The following is a 16,229-nucleotide window of genomic DNA, read 5'->3' on the forward strand; positions in this document are numbered from 1 at the left end:
TGGCGTCAGTAACAATTGCTCCTGGAAAACCAGGAAGAGCCCCTGATGTCCGCGGGAAGTTCACATCATAAACTCAACAACTTCCTCTTCCACAAGAAACTCAAGTGAACTTGAGTTTGCGTCTAAATTTAGAGTTTGACATTAGCATCTGCCTGGATGATTCATCATGGGGAAAGAAAAGTACAGATGCTGTGAAGAGCTTTGATGCCTTGTGCAACATCTTTTCCTGTGGTAGTTGAAGTTCCTAGTAATGTGGTTATAAAAAAGATAATTGCATTATTCTCTTATAGTGTAGTCAAGATGATTAGTGTCCACTTTGTTAAATAAATCTAGCTGAATCTAGCAACTGCTGATCCAAGGATAAACATCTAGGCAAAGTGGTTTTGTAACCAATCTGGACATGCATCTCTAAATATCAGGTAAGAGTGTAGCTTAGAGCAGTGGTTTCCAATCTAGGGTTCAGGAGCTCTCACAGGATTTCAAGATAAATCTCAGATACACAAAATTACAAAAAATTGTTTTTTGTAAATTACTGGTTAATTTTACCTTCTTGAGCTTATAAATACAAATTAAGAAAAAGTGCTCTTAGAGCACAGTGAAATAATCACTGTTTGATTAAACTTCTCTCAGTTGTATACACAGTGCAGCTGTAGTGAAGAGTTGAAAGTGTACATAGTCCCATTTTGCCAAAAACCGTAGGGTCGACAGAGGGCCATCGATATTCAGAGGTCTATAGTTCATGTCTGGAATAAACATGGTCAATTTAGGCTAAAATTTGGATGAGGAAAAAATAAACAAAAAGATTCAGATATCTGACTCTTCAGCTGCTAAATGCTAAATTGTTCACTTTGTCTGTCTGCCGCTTGGTGCTGAGCAGGCAGTATACAGTGTGTTTTTAGAGCTGACAACAGATGCAGAGCAGTGAGAGTGAACCAAAACAGTAAAGGCGCGGGGCCAGAAAACCAAAACAGTCGGCTGAAAGATGCTACCAAAGCTCCATAGAGCTCAGAGGAACTGTAGAGTCGGATGATAATTATCTGTGGGTTTAACACAAAGCTAAAGCTTTTATGTACAGGTTGTCATGTTTTCTACTTGCTAATGTAAAAATGTTGGTTATAGCAGTTTTAAATGCTTGACAACTGACGGTCTGACCTGAATTTGGCTCTTTAACTGGGGAAGCTTGAGCAGAAGAACATATCCATGCTTATAGCAGTAAGTGCATTACCTTCCTGGAGGGCACCAGTAACTTTACACAGACCAAAATGCCATGGTCTATACTTATTGAATTTGGGGCTGCTTCAGTTTCCTCCTTTGTTTGTACGTCACCCAGAAAGAGCGAAATGGCTCCTGGCATTTCACCCAGTCCTGTTTTATGAGAACAGCTCTTGACATTCTCACACTGCAAGATTACTTGACTGGAGGAAAGAAAAAAAAAATCATACTTTAATGCGAAAAGGAACGTTTATTTTTTACCTTTTCATAGACATATCTCAGACGACAGTGAAGCAAGCACTCATATCCTGTTTTCCATAAAAATGTCCACAGAGACAAAACATATAACACCGTGGTAAAGTTCAAATGGAGACATTAAATTAAGCACTATATATTTGTATCCGATACAATGAAACATACAGTTCAATTTATTGCCAAGGAAACACAGAATTAAAGAATAGATTGTTATTTGTTCTCCATATTTTAAGTGTGGTGGATATTGAAAAGAAGCAACATTGAGAAATACAACCAATCATTGTATTTACACTGAGGAGATCCATTTTGTCACTTACATATAGAACAAAACATGATGTAGAATTGAAAATATGCTTCGGGGGTTATGCTGTAATGGTTTTGACCTATGAGTATCAGTGGCTGTAGATCATTTAGGCCTTTTTGTCCATTTTAAATAATTCAGTTCAGCCAATAAGATTCAGCCAGTGACTGAAGACTAAAGATGACTAAGTGACATGATGAAAGAGTGAGGGAACCTTACTGATATAACCATTATGCAGTAAGTCCAATGACATCCCCATGTCTATTGCTGTATTATCTTAATAAAAAAGAAAAGAAAGAGTAACTGAACTTTTATTTTTTCAAACAAACAGCTGCATCTGGATTTAATGAAATAAGACCTCAGTGTGAAAATGACATACAAAATTGAATATTTTTATGAGTTAAAATGGGAAGACACTTTTTATGAAAAGCTAATTCATGGAGTATTGGCACACCAGAACAAATATCTCTCACTAAATAGCTTGTTTCAGAGAAAAGTGACAAAAATTACACCCAATTGTGCATTTTACAGCCTAGCTCAAATAATAACCTGCGGCTACAACTGTAGCACAACTCATATATTGTGTAACGCATGAAATCATAATGGCAGGACTTGTCTGGCTGCCAAATCAAGAAAAATTAACACAATAAGTCAAACAAAACACAACACTGCCAATATGAATGCATGTTAATTGCACCAAAATGAATGAGACTTTGAAGCTACAAAACCATGAATAAAGTATGAACAATGTGCAAAAACAAGGTCTAGATTTAAAGGAATCCTTTGCTTTTAATATTAGCATAATGCTATTTCCTCTCTATGTCACTTTTTAAAAATAATTCAGCATTTATTAAGAGTAAAATTTTATGCAAAGACAAGTGAACAGACAGCAATGGCTACTTTGGTTCCTTTTTAATGAAGGAGGGAAAGATAAGGGGGGATGACTATGAATTTACAAAATATACACCTGCTCTTTCAGCAACTGTGATCGATTAAAGTAGGGGTTGCCTGTGTGTATGCACTCATGTTTGTGTGTGTGTGTGTGTGTGTGTGTGTGTGTGTGTGTGTGTGTGTGTGTGTGTGTGTATGCAGTGTGTGTATGCAGTGTGTGTATTTGTGTGTAAGGGATTTTCAAAGTGCTATATCTGATAAAATGGTGTTAAACAAATGAAACAAAAAAACTGATTTGTGGCTTGTTTCCTAGTTGCCGTGGTACAAATATGCCCATCGTAGCCCAAAGTGCCTTAGAGAAGGAATTTCTGGTCCAACAAGGTCCATTTGTCCTGGTTTCCTCTGAACTGACTCCAGCTTATTGCCCTCCATCTAGAATAGGTTTTCACTAAGTCTTTTTGAGTCAAATACAACATGAACCAGCATCATATTTGCTTTTATAAATCATAATAACCAATTGGAAATCACTAATGAGAAGACCTCAGGAAGTTCTCTTTTTTGTCTTAATTAAAACTGCACTAGGCAACTTTGCACTAATAGTAGCAAGTGTGAACTATTTTGATTGAGAAATTTATGTCACTGGCTTACTCACATGCTAATTTTTACCAAAAATAGCTGGTCTATAGTGGTATGTACCAAAGAAAACCAAATGGGAAATGAAGAAATAATCAAGCAGTTATGAATTCAGCTTTTTGGACAAAGTGCTTGTTAGCTTCTGGTTAGGAGGCAGTTTATATTTCACTCACTGTTTTGTAACTGCATCTGTGTGTGTAAATGTTCACATAAGCAGAATTTAATCACTATAATCTTAGTGAATTTAAGAGGATGGAACACTTTTCTGTTCTCTATGCAAGCATGAGTATTATCACAAATATGCCCAGTGCAGCTTTAAGATAATGAGGCCAGTTTATGCTGATTTATTCATGTCTGTCTGTAGCTTTCAGGTTACGGGTTCCAGTCCCTCTAGATGGTCTGGGATGGGTAGACCAGTGAGAACCGTCAAACACTTATTCCACACGTTAAACACAGGACACACGGGCTGGATAAAGGAGACGTGAAATGTGTGCAGGTGCTGGGAGCCCACAGCATCATAGAAGGTCAGGTATCCGGCGTCGTAGTCCAACAGGATCCCAACGCGTCGCAGGTGGGGTGATGGCTCAATAGCCAGCTCCTTGCTGTTGTGGCGAACTACCCAAGAGTTGTTGCAGCGGCAAAGCACCCAGGAGGCCGAGTTCTTGCCAATCCACTCATGCTTGGGGGCTGATTTGTAGGCTATACCCACAGCGTACCTGAGGAGGATTGGAAGTTTCTGTTATCCACAAGTGAAAACCTCAAACTTTGAACTTTAAATAGATTCCCTAAATTATGATACTCACCATGTGCTACCTCCAATCAGAGCCTCCCAATAGTGACGCCCACTGTCAATATAGACATTTCCCACCACGCCATAGCTGCTCTGGCTGGAGAACCGATCCTGGCTATGGCCTTTCTTGGATGTGGTTTCATCCCGCTCCACTGTTAGGTTATCGTGAGACACTTTCAGCTTCTTGTGAGCTGATTTTGGGTCCAGCTTGAATGGCTGGCCTGAGAGAGGAGAGGGAAGAAAATGAAAAATTGATTTTGAAGTGGCAGTACAAAGAGACTCATACTCTGCAACATTCCTTACAGAACAGCTCATTTATTTTCAGTTAATTAAATTTCATATGTCCCGACAGAAGTCTTTCAAGCTCAGCAAGTGGAGCAAGTGACATAAGAAACCCAATAAGCTACCTCTGCGTGAATGTTTACTCATGAATTTTCCTGTAAAGGTCAATTCTATGTGGAGTGCTCAGTTTCAGTCATCAGTCGCTTACTGTTGGTCTTCAAAGTTCCTGGTTCACTGCTCCTACTTCCCGCTTGGTTAATGGCCTTGACAACAAAGATATACTTGGTGCCGCTCTGCAGGCCGTGCACCGTGTAGTGGTTCTGCTTGATGTTGGGAACAATCATCCAGCTCTCCAATGAGTTACAGAGACCTGGGAGGAGAGGGAGAGGAGGATGAGATAAGGAAAAAGAAGCACAGCAGAGAGAGAAGGGAGATACAGTGTGAAGTCAAATAATTCAAGGAGATGACATTCAAATTTTAGTTGTTTAAGGGTCCTAAAAAGGATGCATTTTAGCAGTTTATAAAGTAAATACTGTGCTGTTTTAAAGGGAGAAGAAAAATTTAATTTTGACATCAGACAATTTCACCAAGCAAGAGAAAAACTATTTACTTAAAAGTCTCAGAGAGAGGAGTGATGTACAGCTGTGTGAAAGGATAGTGTACTAAATGGCTGGCTGTGTTCAAGCCTGTGGCAGTGGGAACAGGTGAGAGGGTGTGAAAAGGCACATGAAGAAAGCATTCACACCTAGTTGGCTTCATAGCTGCACCGTGCTCTCTCTGCTGTGTGTGCGTGTGTCTTTGGTGTGTGTTTTATTCAGTGGCACTTAAGCACTGCTGCACCACCTCCTAAGTTGGGTATGTGTGGGTACATTTTCCTCCCATGTCATGTCTTTGTTCGCCTGAGGAATTTCTGCAGGAAGTTACTGCTATAGTGCTGCTCTTGTTGGCCACCCAGAAGTGAAAACCAGTAAAACAATCTTCTATAATGAGCATCTTAAATTCTCAGCAAAATATTATAATGTCACATAACAATATTGTGTTAACACCATATAACCTTCTCCTGAAGTCCTGCCTTTTGACCAAAAAATATGCATGTGAATAAACTGAAATACCTGATTCAACATTTTAATGTTAAAGTTAATAAGGTAAATACGAAACAGAACTAAAAGTATTTTTTTGCATCGGATAAACATCAAACTGCGCAGCTAAAACAAGAGTGCTATATCAAGTGAAAGCTAGCTAGTGAGTTAGCTAACATTAGCTAAAGCTAAAACTAAATATACCTATTGATTTTTCCTTAGCTGTTATCTGTAATTGAAAACAAACAATCAATTGATGAACTGACATCTTGGTAATTAGTTTAGTTTGTTATTACACATAAGCTAAATCCACTCATTATGGGGGAAAGAAAAAACAGATAAACTCCTGCTAAAGGTAGCTAGCTTTACAGAGCAGCAGTAGGCTATCAACATTTAACTCTGGTGGAATTGATGCCATAATAGTTTCCATTCAGAGATCTTTAAATAATATTTTTAAATGGATTCTAACTTAATTTATTATATAATTAATATCAAGAGTAGACACCTAGCAAAACAGAGATACATTTAATGTATCTTATTTGAACTGTAAATAATTTTCAACAAGTTAGATTCAACAAGATAAGCTAAAACAATGAATTTTGTTGATAGATGCAGCTTTCTTTCAACTTAACTGCAATTACCACTCTCTGCCCGTCTGTCAAGGACACATTCAAATACATTAGATATCTAGCCTATTTTTGGTCCACCCAACCCCAACAATGACCAAATTTAGGATTGACACAAATCCCATTGAGGACATTATGATTAGAACAATGTTAATTGTTAAAACGTAGCCTTCGAAGTGCTACTATTCCTGTCAGTACACTCTCAGACTTAAAGTAAATACATTCGTTAAAATTAAACACATTGCAACTTTATTTGATCAAGCTTGTAGTTCCAGACATATCAAACTGAAATGGCAGATAAGAATGTGAGTCACTATCATCTTGACACACATTTCCCCCAGGAAATCCAATCCAGAAGGCTGCACAGAACAATTACGCACAGGAGTTAAGTATGTTATTTTTGTGCTGTTATTACATTAACATTATGGGACTGTTTCCCTTCTTGCAGTGATTCGTCTGAATTGGGCCTGGGGGAATTTTCTGGCACGTGATTTGGACGCCAACAGCAACACCTCTGACATTATTGGATGTGAAAACAGGAGGAGAGAAAAATCACACCATCTTTAGTGCACAGAGGGAGGCAGGGATGTGAAAACAAGAGGGGGACATAAAGAGGGAAATAAACTGTCAAATTAGTTTAATAGGCCAAGCTGTCAATTCTAAACATGCTTTAAACTGTAAAGTAATGAAGAGGCAAAGACAAATGTATAACCATGGGAAGTAGGAAATAGAAGAAGGAAGGAATCCCTTCCCAGATTGAGTTGAAAAAGGAGGAAGAACATGAAGTAGAAAAGGAAGGAGAAAAGAAAAAAAAGGAAGGCAGAGGACTTTTGTTGTGAGGTAGATCTATTTGAATCTATAAAAAAGAATAATTGAAAGACAGAGAACATGCAGTTTGATTGAAAGGAAGCAGGGGAGTTCGTCTTTAGATGCCCTGACCCCATTTTCTTCCTTGTAGTTTTTGCTAACTTGAGTGCGCTCATGATTTTCTGGGTCTTGTGTGTATGCGATTTAAGTGTGTGTGGATGTCAGCCTATACAGTATGTCTGTTGCTGTTAAACAAGACATTGTGTCACTAAGTGTGTGTCTGGGATGCTGATTCATCCTCAGCTGTCATCTCTCCTGATAGAACATCTCCCTCCTTCAGTGCCACTTAAACCTAAACGTCTTGCTTGTGCAGACACTGAAATATCTCTGCACATCCACTGAAGTCTCATCTGCTGAGTGCTCTGCACACAGTGTGGATTCTTTGCTGAACTATTGTTAAATCTTACTCACATCTTTCATTCTTCACAAGCTACAGTCATTTGATGTGCGACAACATCTGATAGTGATAGTAGCATAAAGGCTAGAGGGTTCTCTTCAGGAGATTCCACTTCTACTTCACCACCATATAAGCTTTTAGAAAAGCACTTCAACTCCCTGCTGCCTTAGGCGAGCTAGAGGCCACCAGTGAAGCAGCGTGATTGTATAGAGCAGCTCTGAGGTCTGTAAATAGTCTGTAAAGATTAAACAAAATGTGCATCTGCACAACAAATGCAATGGCAATGTTTACATGCGGGATGTGGGACAAAAGCCCAAGTCCACAACAGTGGTTATAGGCTCCCCCTAAATTCACAAATATTATACTGTATATGTATAGTGTTACATTAACAGATCTGACTACTTGATGTACTCATTAGATTACTGTGAATTCAGTGTGTCATGCTGTGGGCTGCAACTTATGTCCAATTCTTTTAGCCTATGTTTACACTTTTTACAAATAGGCACAATTCAAAGTATGCTGAATAGCTACTGGGAGTTCCTCCTTGCAGTACACCCTTGGATGACTGATTACTTTGACTCTAAAGAAAACGGAAAAAGGTGATGATTCTCTGGTATGTTCTGGATTCTTAAGGAGCGTTTGTTTTTTTTTTCTACGACTTTTAAGGAGGTTTATTCATGTTTATTCACAATAGACGTCAGAGATAATGCTGTCCTCTAAAATTAAAAGTCCACTGAATGTAAAAATATGTGCATCATGTCTTTGTGTTCAGATTTGACATATTCAGTCAACTCGACTACACCCTCCATCATAGGGAGGTGCACTTCATTGTCTGGAAAACCCCTGGCTTATAAAACACACTGTTTGGAAGTATAATGTAATTGTAAATTACCCCCAGGATGATAAAACCCATGAGTCCCATGAGTAGATTGGACTTGTGATGGACTATGTTCTGTAGTTTGTATTTTACTGTCAGTCACATATACTGTACTTACTGGCAATGTTGGACTGTCCAGTGAAGATGGCATACTGGAGCTCATAGGACACCACTGTGAATTCATCATCAGATGTCCAGTGGACTGTGATAGTGTCGTAGGAAGCAGTGCACAACTCTTCCCTTATGGACGGAGCACTTGGAGCTGTGTGTGAGAAAAAAAAGTAACATCATCCAACAACATCTTAGGCTCCAATGTTTTCTTCTGTTTGAGTATTATTGCAAATTACATTAGTAATATTCTTAACTGATAACACTCTCAAAGGTTGTCAGTTTTTATAACAAACAGTTACCCAAAGTAATATTGTATGCATTCATTGGGTTGAATTTATGTGAAAAGGCTTCATTACACAGAGGAGTGAAGATGTTCTTTCCACTAGAGTGGTAGGTTGAGCATTTAAAGTAATGCAGTAGAGAAATGATAAAATAATCAGATAAAAAGCAGCTCAGATTAAAACAGTGAATATCCTTTAGTAGTAACAAATGTGACTTGTTACATAACCAGAGATCCTGAATTGGCTCTCTTACACGCATGTACTGATTCATGGGTAAACTTTATTATGTTTTATTATGTTAATACCTGCTTTTGTTCTTTGGAAAAGTAAATTAAATAAAACCCCTTTGTAATCAAGCCATGAAGCCTCTAGTAGAAATATGGACTGAGGTAAAGAAACAAAGATACAAAGCCACAGCTTGAATTGATTTTAAGGCCACTTCCTCTCTCTTTCTGTGTCACTCTCTCCTTCTCCCAAGCCTTCTGTCATGAGTGGATGCACATAGTGGAGTGATTCAGACTGATTCACTTAGTGAAAAGGCCCTCAAGCGAAGCCCTCATGCATCGCAGAGAATAAATTTGAGCCAGCCATTTTCACAGACCTTCAAATCCACTACACATGATGCCTTGTTTTTTGTCCCCAGTGTACTCATAATTCATAGGGTGACATTTTGATGGGTCCTCACAAATCAGAAATTAATGTTGAAAACTAATTTTGGAGTTAAAACGCCTGTTCCTTAAAATGCAGTGCCTGAAGACAGAGACTTCAAAAGAAGTAAAAAAAATGGCAAAATTACAATTTGAAAGTGGAGTAAAATTGTAATTACAGGAGATTTTAGGGGTTGTATGGTCAGCGAGGAAGTGAATTAAAGGGCTAGATTCTAGATCCACCAAAAAGAGACATTTGATTTGCAATTGCAACCTTGAAGAAAGTAAACATCAAGTGATTATGGTGCACATGAATTGAAATTCCTGTTGATTTTAATTATATACTTCTTCAAGATTTAAAAAAATGAACCTGGGACACTTCAATGAATGAATAGCTTTTAGTTGAATCAATAAAGTCCTTCAGAATGCAAAGACCTTGATGGAAACGCAAATGTTTACCAGTGAGGTAATCCAGAGTCTCCAGCAGCTTCTTCTCTCTGGTGAAGTCCAGGGCGAAGGTGTCGAAGGTGTCTGTTAGGTGTATCTCAGGGATCAGCACTTGGGTTGATGCGGTTGCCATGGACACCCTAGATGATTACCAATAAAAATTGAGCAGGTTTTTCATCCTCCATTTCTGCACTACAAGCTGATTAAAAGAACAACTAATAAAAATGGATTTGCCAGTTCAAAGGGACAAACAATTCCATGTGTGGGTTGTATTGTACTTTTTGAGGGATGAATTACGTCAAATAGGCTGCAAATGTACTTTAAAAGTACAAGTATGAGTTATGTGCATATCAGCAGCATAAGGCTTTGTTATTATCTCTAAAGAATTGAGGAGCATAAATGAGTGTTTAGAAGTTTCACTTCAAGATGTAGAAACATCAGCATTTTCATCAGATGAGATTAGCTGAAGGGGTACCACAGATATAAATTATTAAAAAACTTGCTCAACAACTGCTAAATTAAAAAATACTGAGTTTCAAATCTGAATAGAATCAGCCCCCTAATTAGAGAAGCTCTAAAGATTAGATTCTGATTGAAACACTTGTTTTGTTTGAAGGACTAAAGGATAATGGTTTTGTTTTATATCACTCTTTGTTTCTCCTGAGGATGCACATATTGGACATTGGGTTTTGTTCTCAATTGCCATATCAATTAGTCAGACAGCTTAAGCAGGGAGTAGAATAAGACTGGGCTGAATAAAAGTTCCCTTTCTACTTTTTTTCATCTTTGCTGTTGGGGTAGTCAAGGACATAAAGTTATCACATTGTTTCTCAACATCTATGTGTGCAGTCTTTAACCTCTCCCTTGACTTAGACATTATATGGCCAAGCATGTGTGGTCAGTGTGTGGGCTGTCTGACCTCTCGTTGATGCTCTTGGCGGTCTGCAGGAAGCGAGCATGATCGGTTTCTTTCAGCGTCTGATCGGCCTGTGTGATGAGGGCCGAGGACCTCTCGATGCACTGCTTGCAGTTGGAGATTTGTTGGGCGAGCTTCCGAAGCCTTTGTGTCTGAGAAAAACAGCAAATGCAGAGGTCTGAGAACAGTATTGTTAAGATGGATAAACTAATCAAATCAAGAGTTTGTTAAATGTCCTCATCCAGGTTAAGGTGTTGCAGATCATTAGAGATAAGAACATAATCAGAGCTGACGACAGGAAATGACCAAAAAACACAGTTTTGTGTGTACAAGGAGATAGATGTTAACTTTTCGAAGTCACTCACACACGAAAAGGTCAAATCCAAAGTTGATTAATGTAGGCAGTCATCAATTTGTTCATGTTTTCTTAATTGGTATGAACATCACAGAAGATAAATTGTAACAAAGGGCATGAACACATCCATCATGCTCAGCTAAAGTTACAGGGACTGAAAGCTGATTTGTTTTGGCCTCCTTACTTGTTTTTTGTTCTATGAGGTTTTGTTTGAAAGTAAATGAACTGGAAACTTCAAGGTTAACTTTTTCTCCATGTTGTAGACCAAATAAAACAGTATTGGGTGTGTATGGAAGGGATTTTTACAACTAAGCCTCAAAAGAAAGTGATTTCTAAATAACAGGAGAGAGTTACCAAGAAACATACAAAGATGTTCGGACTACATGAGTTAAGCTTCGCGCATATCCCTACTAACACTAGATTTGTTCCAGGCCAGTGTCAATGATTCTATTGCACACAAATCTGGGATTTCATTTCCCCTTGTTTGCCCCTCAGTTTCATTCCCTCTCCCTATGAGCAGAGATTTTAAGAGACAGATTGAGGTCAGTAGCTGGATTGAGGTCAAAGGACATTTCATCAGCAGTTTGGCTTATAAAGAACCCAAAACAGTGTAATCTCAGCCTAATTATACTGGCATATGCAAAATCATCATCATGTTAAAAAATAAAGACATAAGGTAGACTAAGAGGAGAAACTTTTTAGTGGTACTGATCATGAATTAGCACTCCACTAAAAGGCAATTTGTAGAAATGTGTTGGCCTAAAGATAAATATCTGCGCATGCATCTCTGTATCTTCTCTGATGCAATCCTAAAAGCTAAAAGCCTACATTACATGGTGAGAAAAAATCCCTCATGTGTTCAAAGTCTCATTAGACACAGCTTTAAAAAAAAATCATCTGGGTTTAGTAAACAAGTAAATACGCCCTCCCATATGCTCTGGGATCTACTTTTGGCCAGTCGGACTGTTTTCACCGTCTGTTTAGAATGTGTTGAAGGGTTTGTGTTTCAGGCAGCTGAACAGTTTGCTGTCTGTTCTCAATGTTAGGATCAGGTGAAGTGGCTGTGATCTAGTATTGCATTTGACACAAAATGAGGTCTGGTGGTAGCTTAAAGTGTTTTCAGTGTGTTTAAATAGTGATGAATATAGGTGATGGCGTTAGCAGTCGATCAACTGTAGCAACCCAGCCCTTTGGATTGTGAATGCCTGTCAACCAGATATTAATATGTACCACATTTGCAAATTTCATTTCATACACTGAAGGAATAGTGTAGTTAACCCGCTTTTATTTTTATGCATATAACTGTGGAATATTAGATCTGCAGGCCATATTTGCCCCTTGATGATCATTATACCCGCTGGAATGGCTCACTGATGGAAGAAATCATCATTCTCAATGATTAAGAATTGTTGTAAATCAGTAGCTACAAAAGCATTAGTAAATTGTCAAATTAGGAATCAATAAGAATAAAAAAAAGCACATTATGCTGTTAGCAGTGGAATAACAAAATGACAAGTGGCTCCATGGATAGCTTTAAAATGAGCAACAAATTAGAAGTTATTCACTGTTTACCACGCTATAAATCAGCTAAGAAAAGTGAGCGGATATGAAGTGAAAGATGGATATAAAAAAGAATAAATCCTATCTGCTATCACACTCCATGGCCCTCTGAGTGTTCACCTCACCTTCCCCTCCTTGATCTTGCTGCCAATGATCTGCCTCCTCTGCTGAATAATGTCAATCAGGAGATCGCACTCCTCCATGAGCTTGCCCTCCTGGCGGGACGCGTTCACCTGTGAACCAATTCAAACACAGTATTAGATAAACAAAGAGAGTGATGGAGGTGGGGGCGGGCTGGTGATATAGAGGGATACATGGTGAGTGACTCCTCATCATGTCGACCAAGGGACAGGATGTCATTTTCATCCATCAGCCGGTGCTCTTGTGTGGAAGCAAACACTTCAGGGAGATGAGGCCTATTCGGCCATTTTGCCTTCTGCTGGCATGAGAGCTGAGTGACAAGTAAAATAAGCAGGAAGCCATGTGGTTATTAGAGGTAGACATGACACTCCAGACCAAAGGACTGTGTCCATAATCAGTCCCTATTTACTATATAGTGTACAATATTTTCCTCTGCCATTATATTCTCCAGATTCTGAGAGTGTCGTCCGTGCAGAATATTACATAGAGAATGGCGAACGAGTTAACAAGGGAGTGATTTCAAGGAGTAGCTCTCATTCCCTGAATGACAGACATTTTGAAGTTGGGGAATTGTTGGACAAGATGAGAATCAGACATTTGATATTGTTTTACATTTTAAGGTGATATATCACACATTAGCAGATAGAAACAATCTTATGAGCAGATACCAGGTTATGTGTACAGTAAGTAAGTAAGTAACTTCATTTGAGTGACAGTAGGACACTAGGAATGTCAGTGACTTTTTTTTTTTGTTTTTTTATCAGGGCCTCATGAGGTTTCCTGTAGAGGCCGAACAGGCCATGTTACACCAACACTACATGGAATAAAATGACAAGCTGTTGTGTCCAACACTCATTTTGTTTTCTGACACCTCGCGTAAGTCAAATCGGGCCGGATGTCATGTAGCCGGATCCCTGCTTGAGATGCTCTAAACGTCAAAGTTAAAACCAGGCAAGATTTGCTTTCATAGTGTTTGTAGATGAACAAAAGAACATTGAAGCAAGGTCCGTGTCATTTTATGTGGGTACCTGCTGTCAGCATCATTATTATGTGTTATATTGTAGAGTTGAACTCTTGAGAGTATATTGTCCATATTGTGGAGTTACAGACTCCGAGAACATAAAGGCAAGTGTCGTCCTGGCTTTATATAAAAGTATATTTATGTGGCTGTGGGTTCAAGGATCTGCTTGGCTCAAAACCCACTGATGGCAATTAAACTGAAGAAAAATGATTTAATTTAGTTGGAAGGTGTTTGGGAAACTGCAGTTGATGCTGTTGATTACATTAAGGTTGTTCTGCCATTAGGGTCTTTAGAAGAAAAATGGCATCCAGCTACATTCTCTGAGGTATGTGATTCACTTTGCTTTTGGAACTGTTGCAGTCTCAGCAGGCTGTAAAAGTTGTCCAATTCTAAGACTGTAGGTTTAACATTATGTGTAATTTCTCATTGTGGTGATTTCCTCACGGTCCTTTCAGCACCTTGTAAAGTGTTTTGTTGCTGCAGCAAAGCGATAGCATGGGGAGCAATGAACGGGAAGCCTGTGTTGCCAAGCCAACAAGAGATTGCAGAGTTATTCATACACACATACACTCCCTCTAACACACACACCCACACATGCTGACAGGTGTTTTAGTAATGACATCATGGGGAGTCATTTGCCTTTCCTCCACAGAGCCAAACAAAGCTGGACAGGACTTCCTCAATATCCTCAATGTCCCTTCCTAAAAAGCATTTATGTGATTTCTGGGATCACGTTGCCAAAAGAAACAATTTGCCACCTGGATTACATGTCGGAGCTTATGTGAGACACGCTGAGCTGAACACCTTAGCTGTGCTGTATAGGGTAGCTGCAGCAATGCTGGCATATCTGTCTTTTAAACACTGCTAATTGGTTTCTTTGACATCGCTGTGACAGCTGTGGGGAAGCTTAAGGTCTAAAACTGTTTACTCAGTGAAAAGCATGTATACTGTATGTTATCTCTTTGTGGCATTCTGTATACCAATTAGTATAGTTATGCACATCTAAAACAATGGGCTTTTTGGGTAGAGGCCTCTTTGAATCTACCCCAAAAAAGAGACACACAAGTTTATCTGCTCTTTAGGTCTCCTGCAGATTTTGCTTACTTTGCTGTTTAATGTGCCAGTGGGTCAGGAATGCTTTCCAACTACTGATAAACAACAATTAAACTTAAATGGATCTGTTATGAAGGTTTGGGTTTTGTCTTGGCAGAGATTTATGTTAAATTTCCACTGAAGCTCTGATTCACTTTCTCTAACATATCAGGACTCTTCATCTCAAGAATTCATTGTGAATAAAGATGACATGCTCATCTGTCTGGAACAGCCGCCCACAATCCTGCACATGTTGTCATATGTACACACACTGTGGTCAATCACTCTCCAAAGTCCAAAGCATTGCAGTAAGAAAAATGCATTGAAAATTAGGGAAGGAAGACTTTTATAATAGTAACAGTAGTGTGTATGTAGTAAATGGCCGACATGATAAAATTGTAATAGACCAGACAGTGTACTGGCCACACTATCGCACACACACACACACACACACACACACAAACACATACAGAGAGAGAGAGAGAGAGGTCCAGAGGATGTGGAGCATCTAATGACTGTGGGCAGAGCCCTATGGAGCATGTGATCAGTATGACAGACTGAACCCTTACTCACATTAAGTGAGTCACTTAACCACAAACACACACACACACACACACTCACTCACTCACTCACTCACTCACTCACTCACACACACACACACACACACACACACACACACACACACAGAGACAAAAACGAATCAAACCCAGAGGATGTCCAAACTTTTAGAAGCCACATCAACCAAACATTCTGCAGGGGAGGTGTATTTAAACTTTACAGGCCGAATATATTCACTGACCCTCCAACACTACATTTGTGCAGCATGATGCCAAAGACATCAGAGATATTTATTCCACTGTGGCTTTTGCTAATAAGACTGAAATTAGATTTTCCAGGCAAAAGCTGTTAGCCTAGTACTTTGTTTTTTCGAGTGGTTTGGAATCCAAAGTTGTCGTTTTTTTAAAATTGAATGACACTTGGATTTAGACAAAAACATTTGAGTTCCCTATTATTCAAGTCCAAATATTGTGTGGCATATGACATATTGTGGTGCAGGATCGTTAAATTACACAGAGAGTGATTCATTGGAACTGGGGGTGACAGATCAGTGAAGGAAGGTTGCCATGCATAATATTTTAAATTTGTTAAAAAAAAACAAAACCTAATAACTTATTGAACTTCCCTCTGCAGAAATACATTTAAGTTTTATCATCTAAGTATGCATGTACACGTACATGCAGTTTCTATACAACATCTAGATGTCAGGGAATCTCAGCAGAACATCTCCACAGAAGCTTTGGAATAGACGAATCTGATGTGAAATATTCAGAAAGCTGCCTTCACAGTGCTTTTCCTGTGTGACCCTCTTTTTTTTTTTAACCCTGTCAAACCCATCCCTCTCATGTGCAGCTTCATTTAGTGAGTTTCTATGAGTTTTTATGTATTTA

At 38.8% G+C, this 16,229-nt stretch overlaps 1 protein-coding gene across 4 annotated transcripts in view; it reads right to left on the reverse strand.

Annotated features, from left to right (window-relative positions):
* Positions 1-1,442: 1,442 nt before the first annotated feature.
* Positions 1,443-16,229, reverse strand: part of LOC111646186 (E3 ubiquitin-protein ligase Midline-1-like) — a 56,516-nt gene continuing 41,729 nt past the window's right edge. For 3 of the 4 annotated variants that reach the window (XM_023395617.2, XM_023395616.2, XM_087170883.1), the window contains 7 exons: positions 12,653-12,760; positions 10,616-10,764; positions 9,709-9,836; positions 8,329-8,472; positions 4,573-4,734; positions 4,096-4,303; positions 1,443-4,008 (listed from right to left, as the gene is read on the reverse strand). In XM_023395617.2, coding sequence (XP_023251385.1) covers positions 3,660-4,008; positions 4,096-4,303; positions 4,573-4,734; positions 8,329-8,472; positions 9,709-9,836; positions 10,616-10,764; positions 12,653-12,760 — 1,248 coding nt within the window. In that variant the 3' untranslated portion in view covers positions 1,443-3,659. The remainder of the gene's footprint in view (positions 4,009-4,095; positions 4,304-4,572; positions 4,735-8,328; positions 8,473-9,708; positions 9,837-10,615; positions 10,765-12,652; positions 12,761-16,229) is intronic. The other variant, XR_015436410.1, reaches the window with a different exon arrangement.

The sequence above is a fragment of the Seriola lalandi genome, unplaced genomic scaffold, assembly GCF_002814215.2.
Source record: "Seriola lalandi dorsalis isolate HSWRI2012SDOR001 ecotype SW California unplaced genomic scaffold, Sedor1 jcf7180002054966, whole genome shotgun sequence".
Classification (NCBI taxonomy): Eukaryota; Metazoa; Chordata; class Actinopteri; order Carangiformes; family Carangidae; genus Seriola; species Seriola lalandi.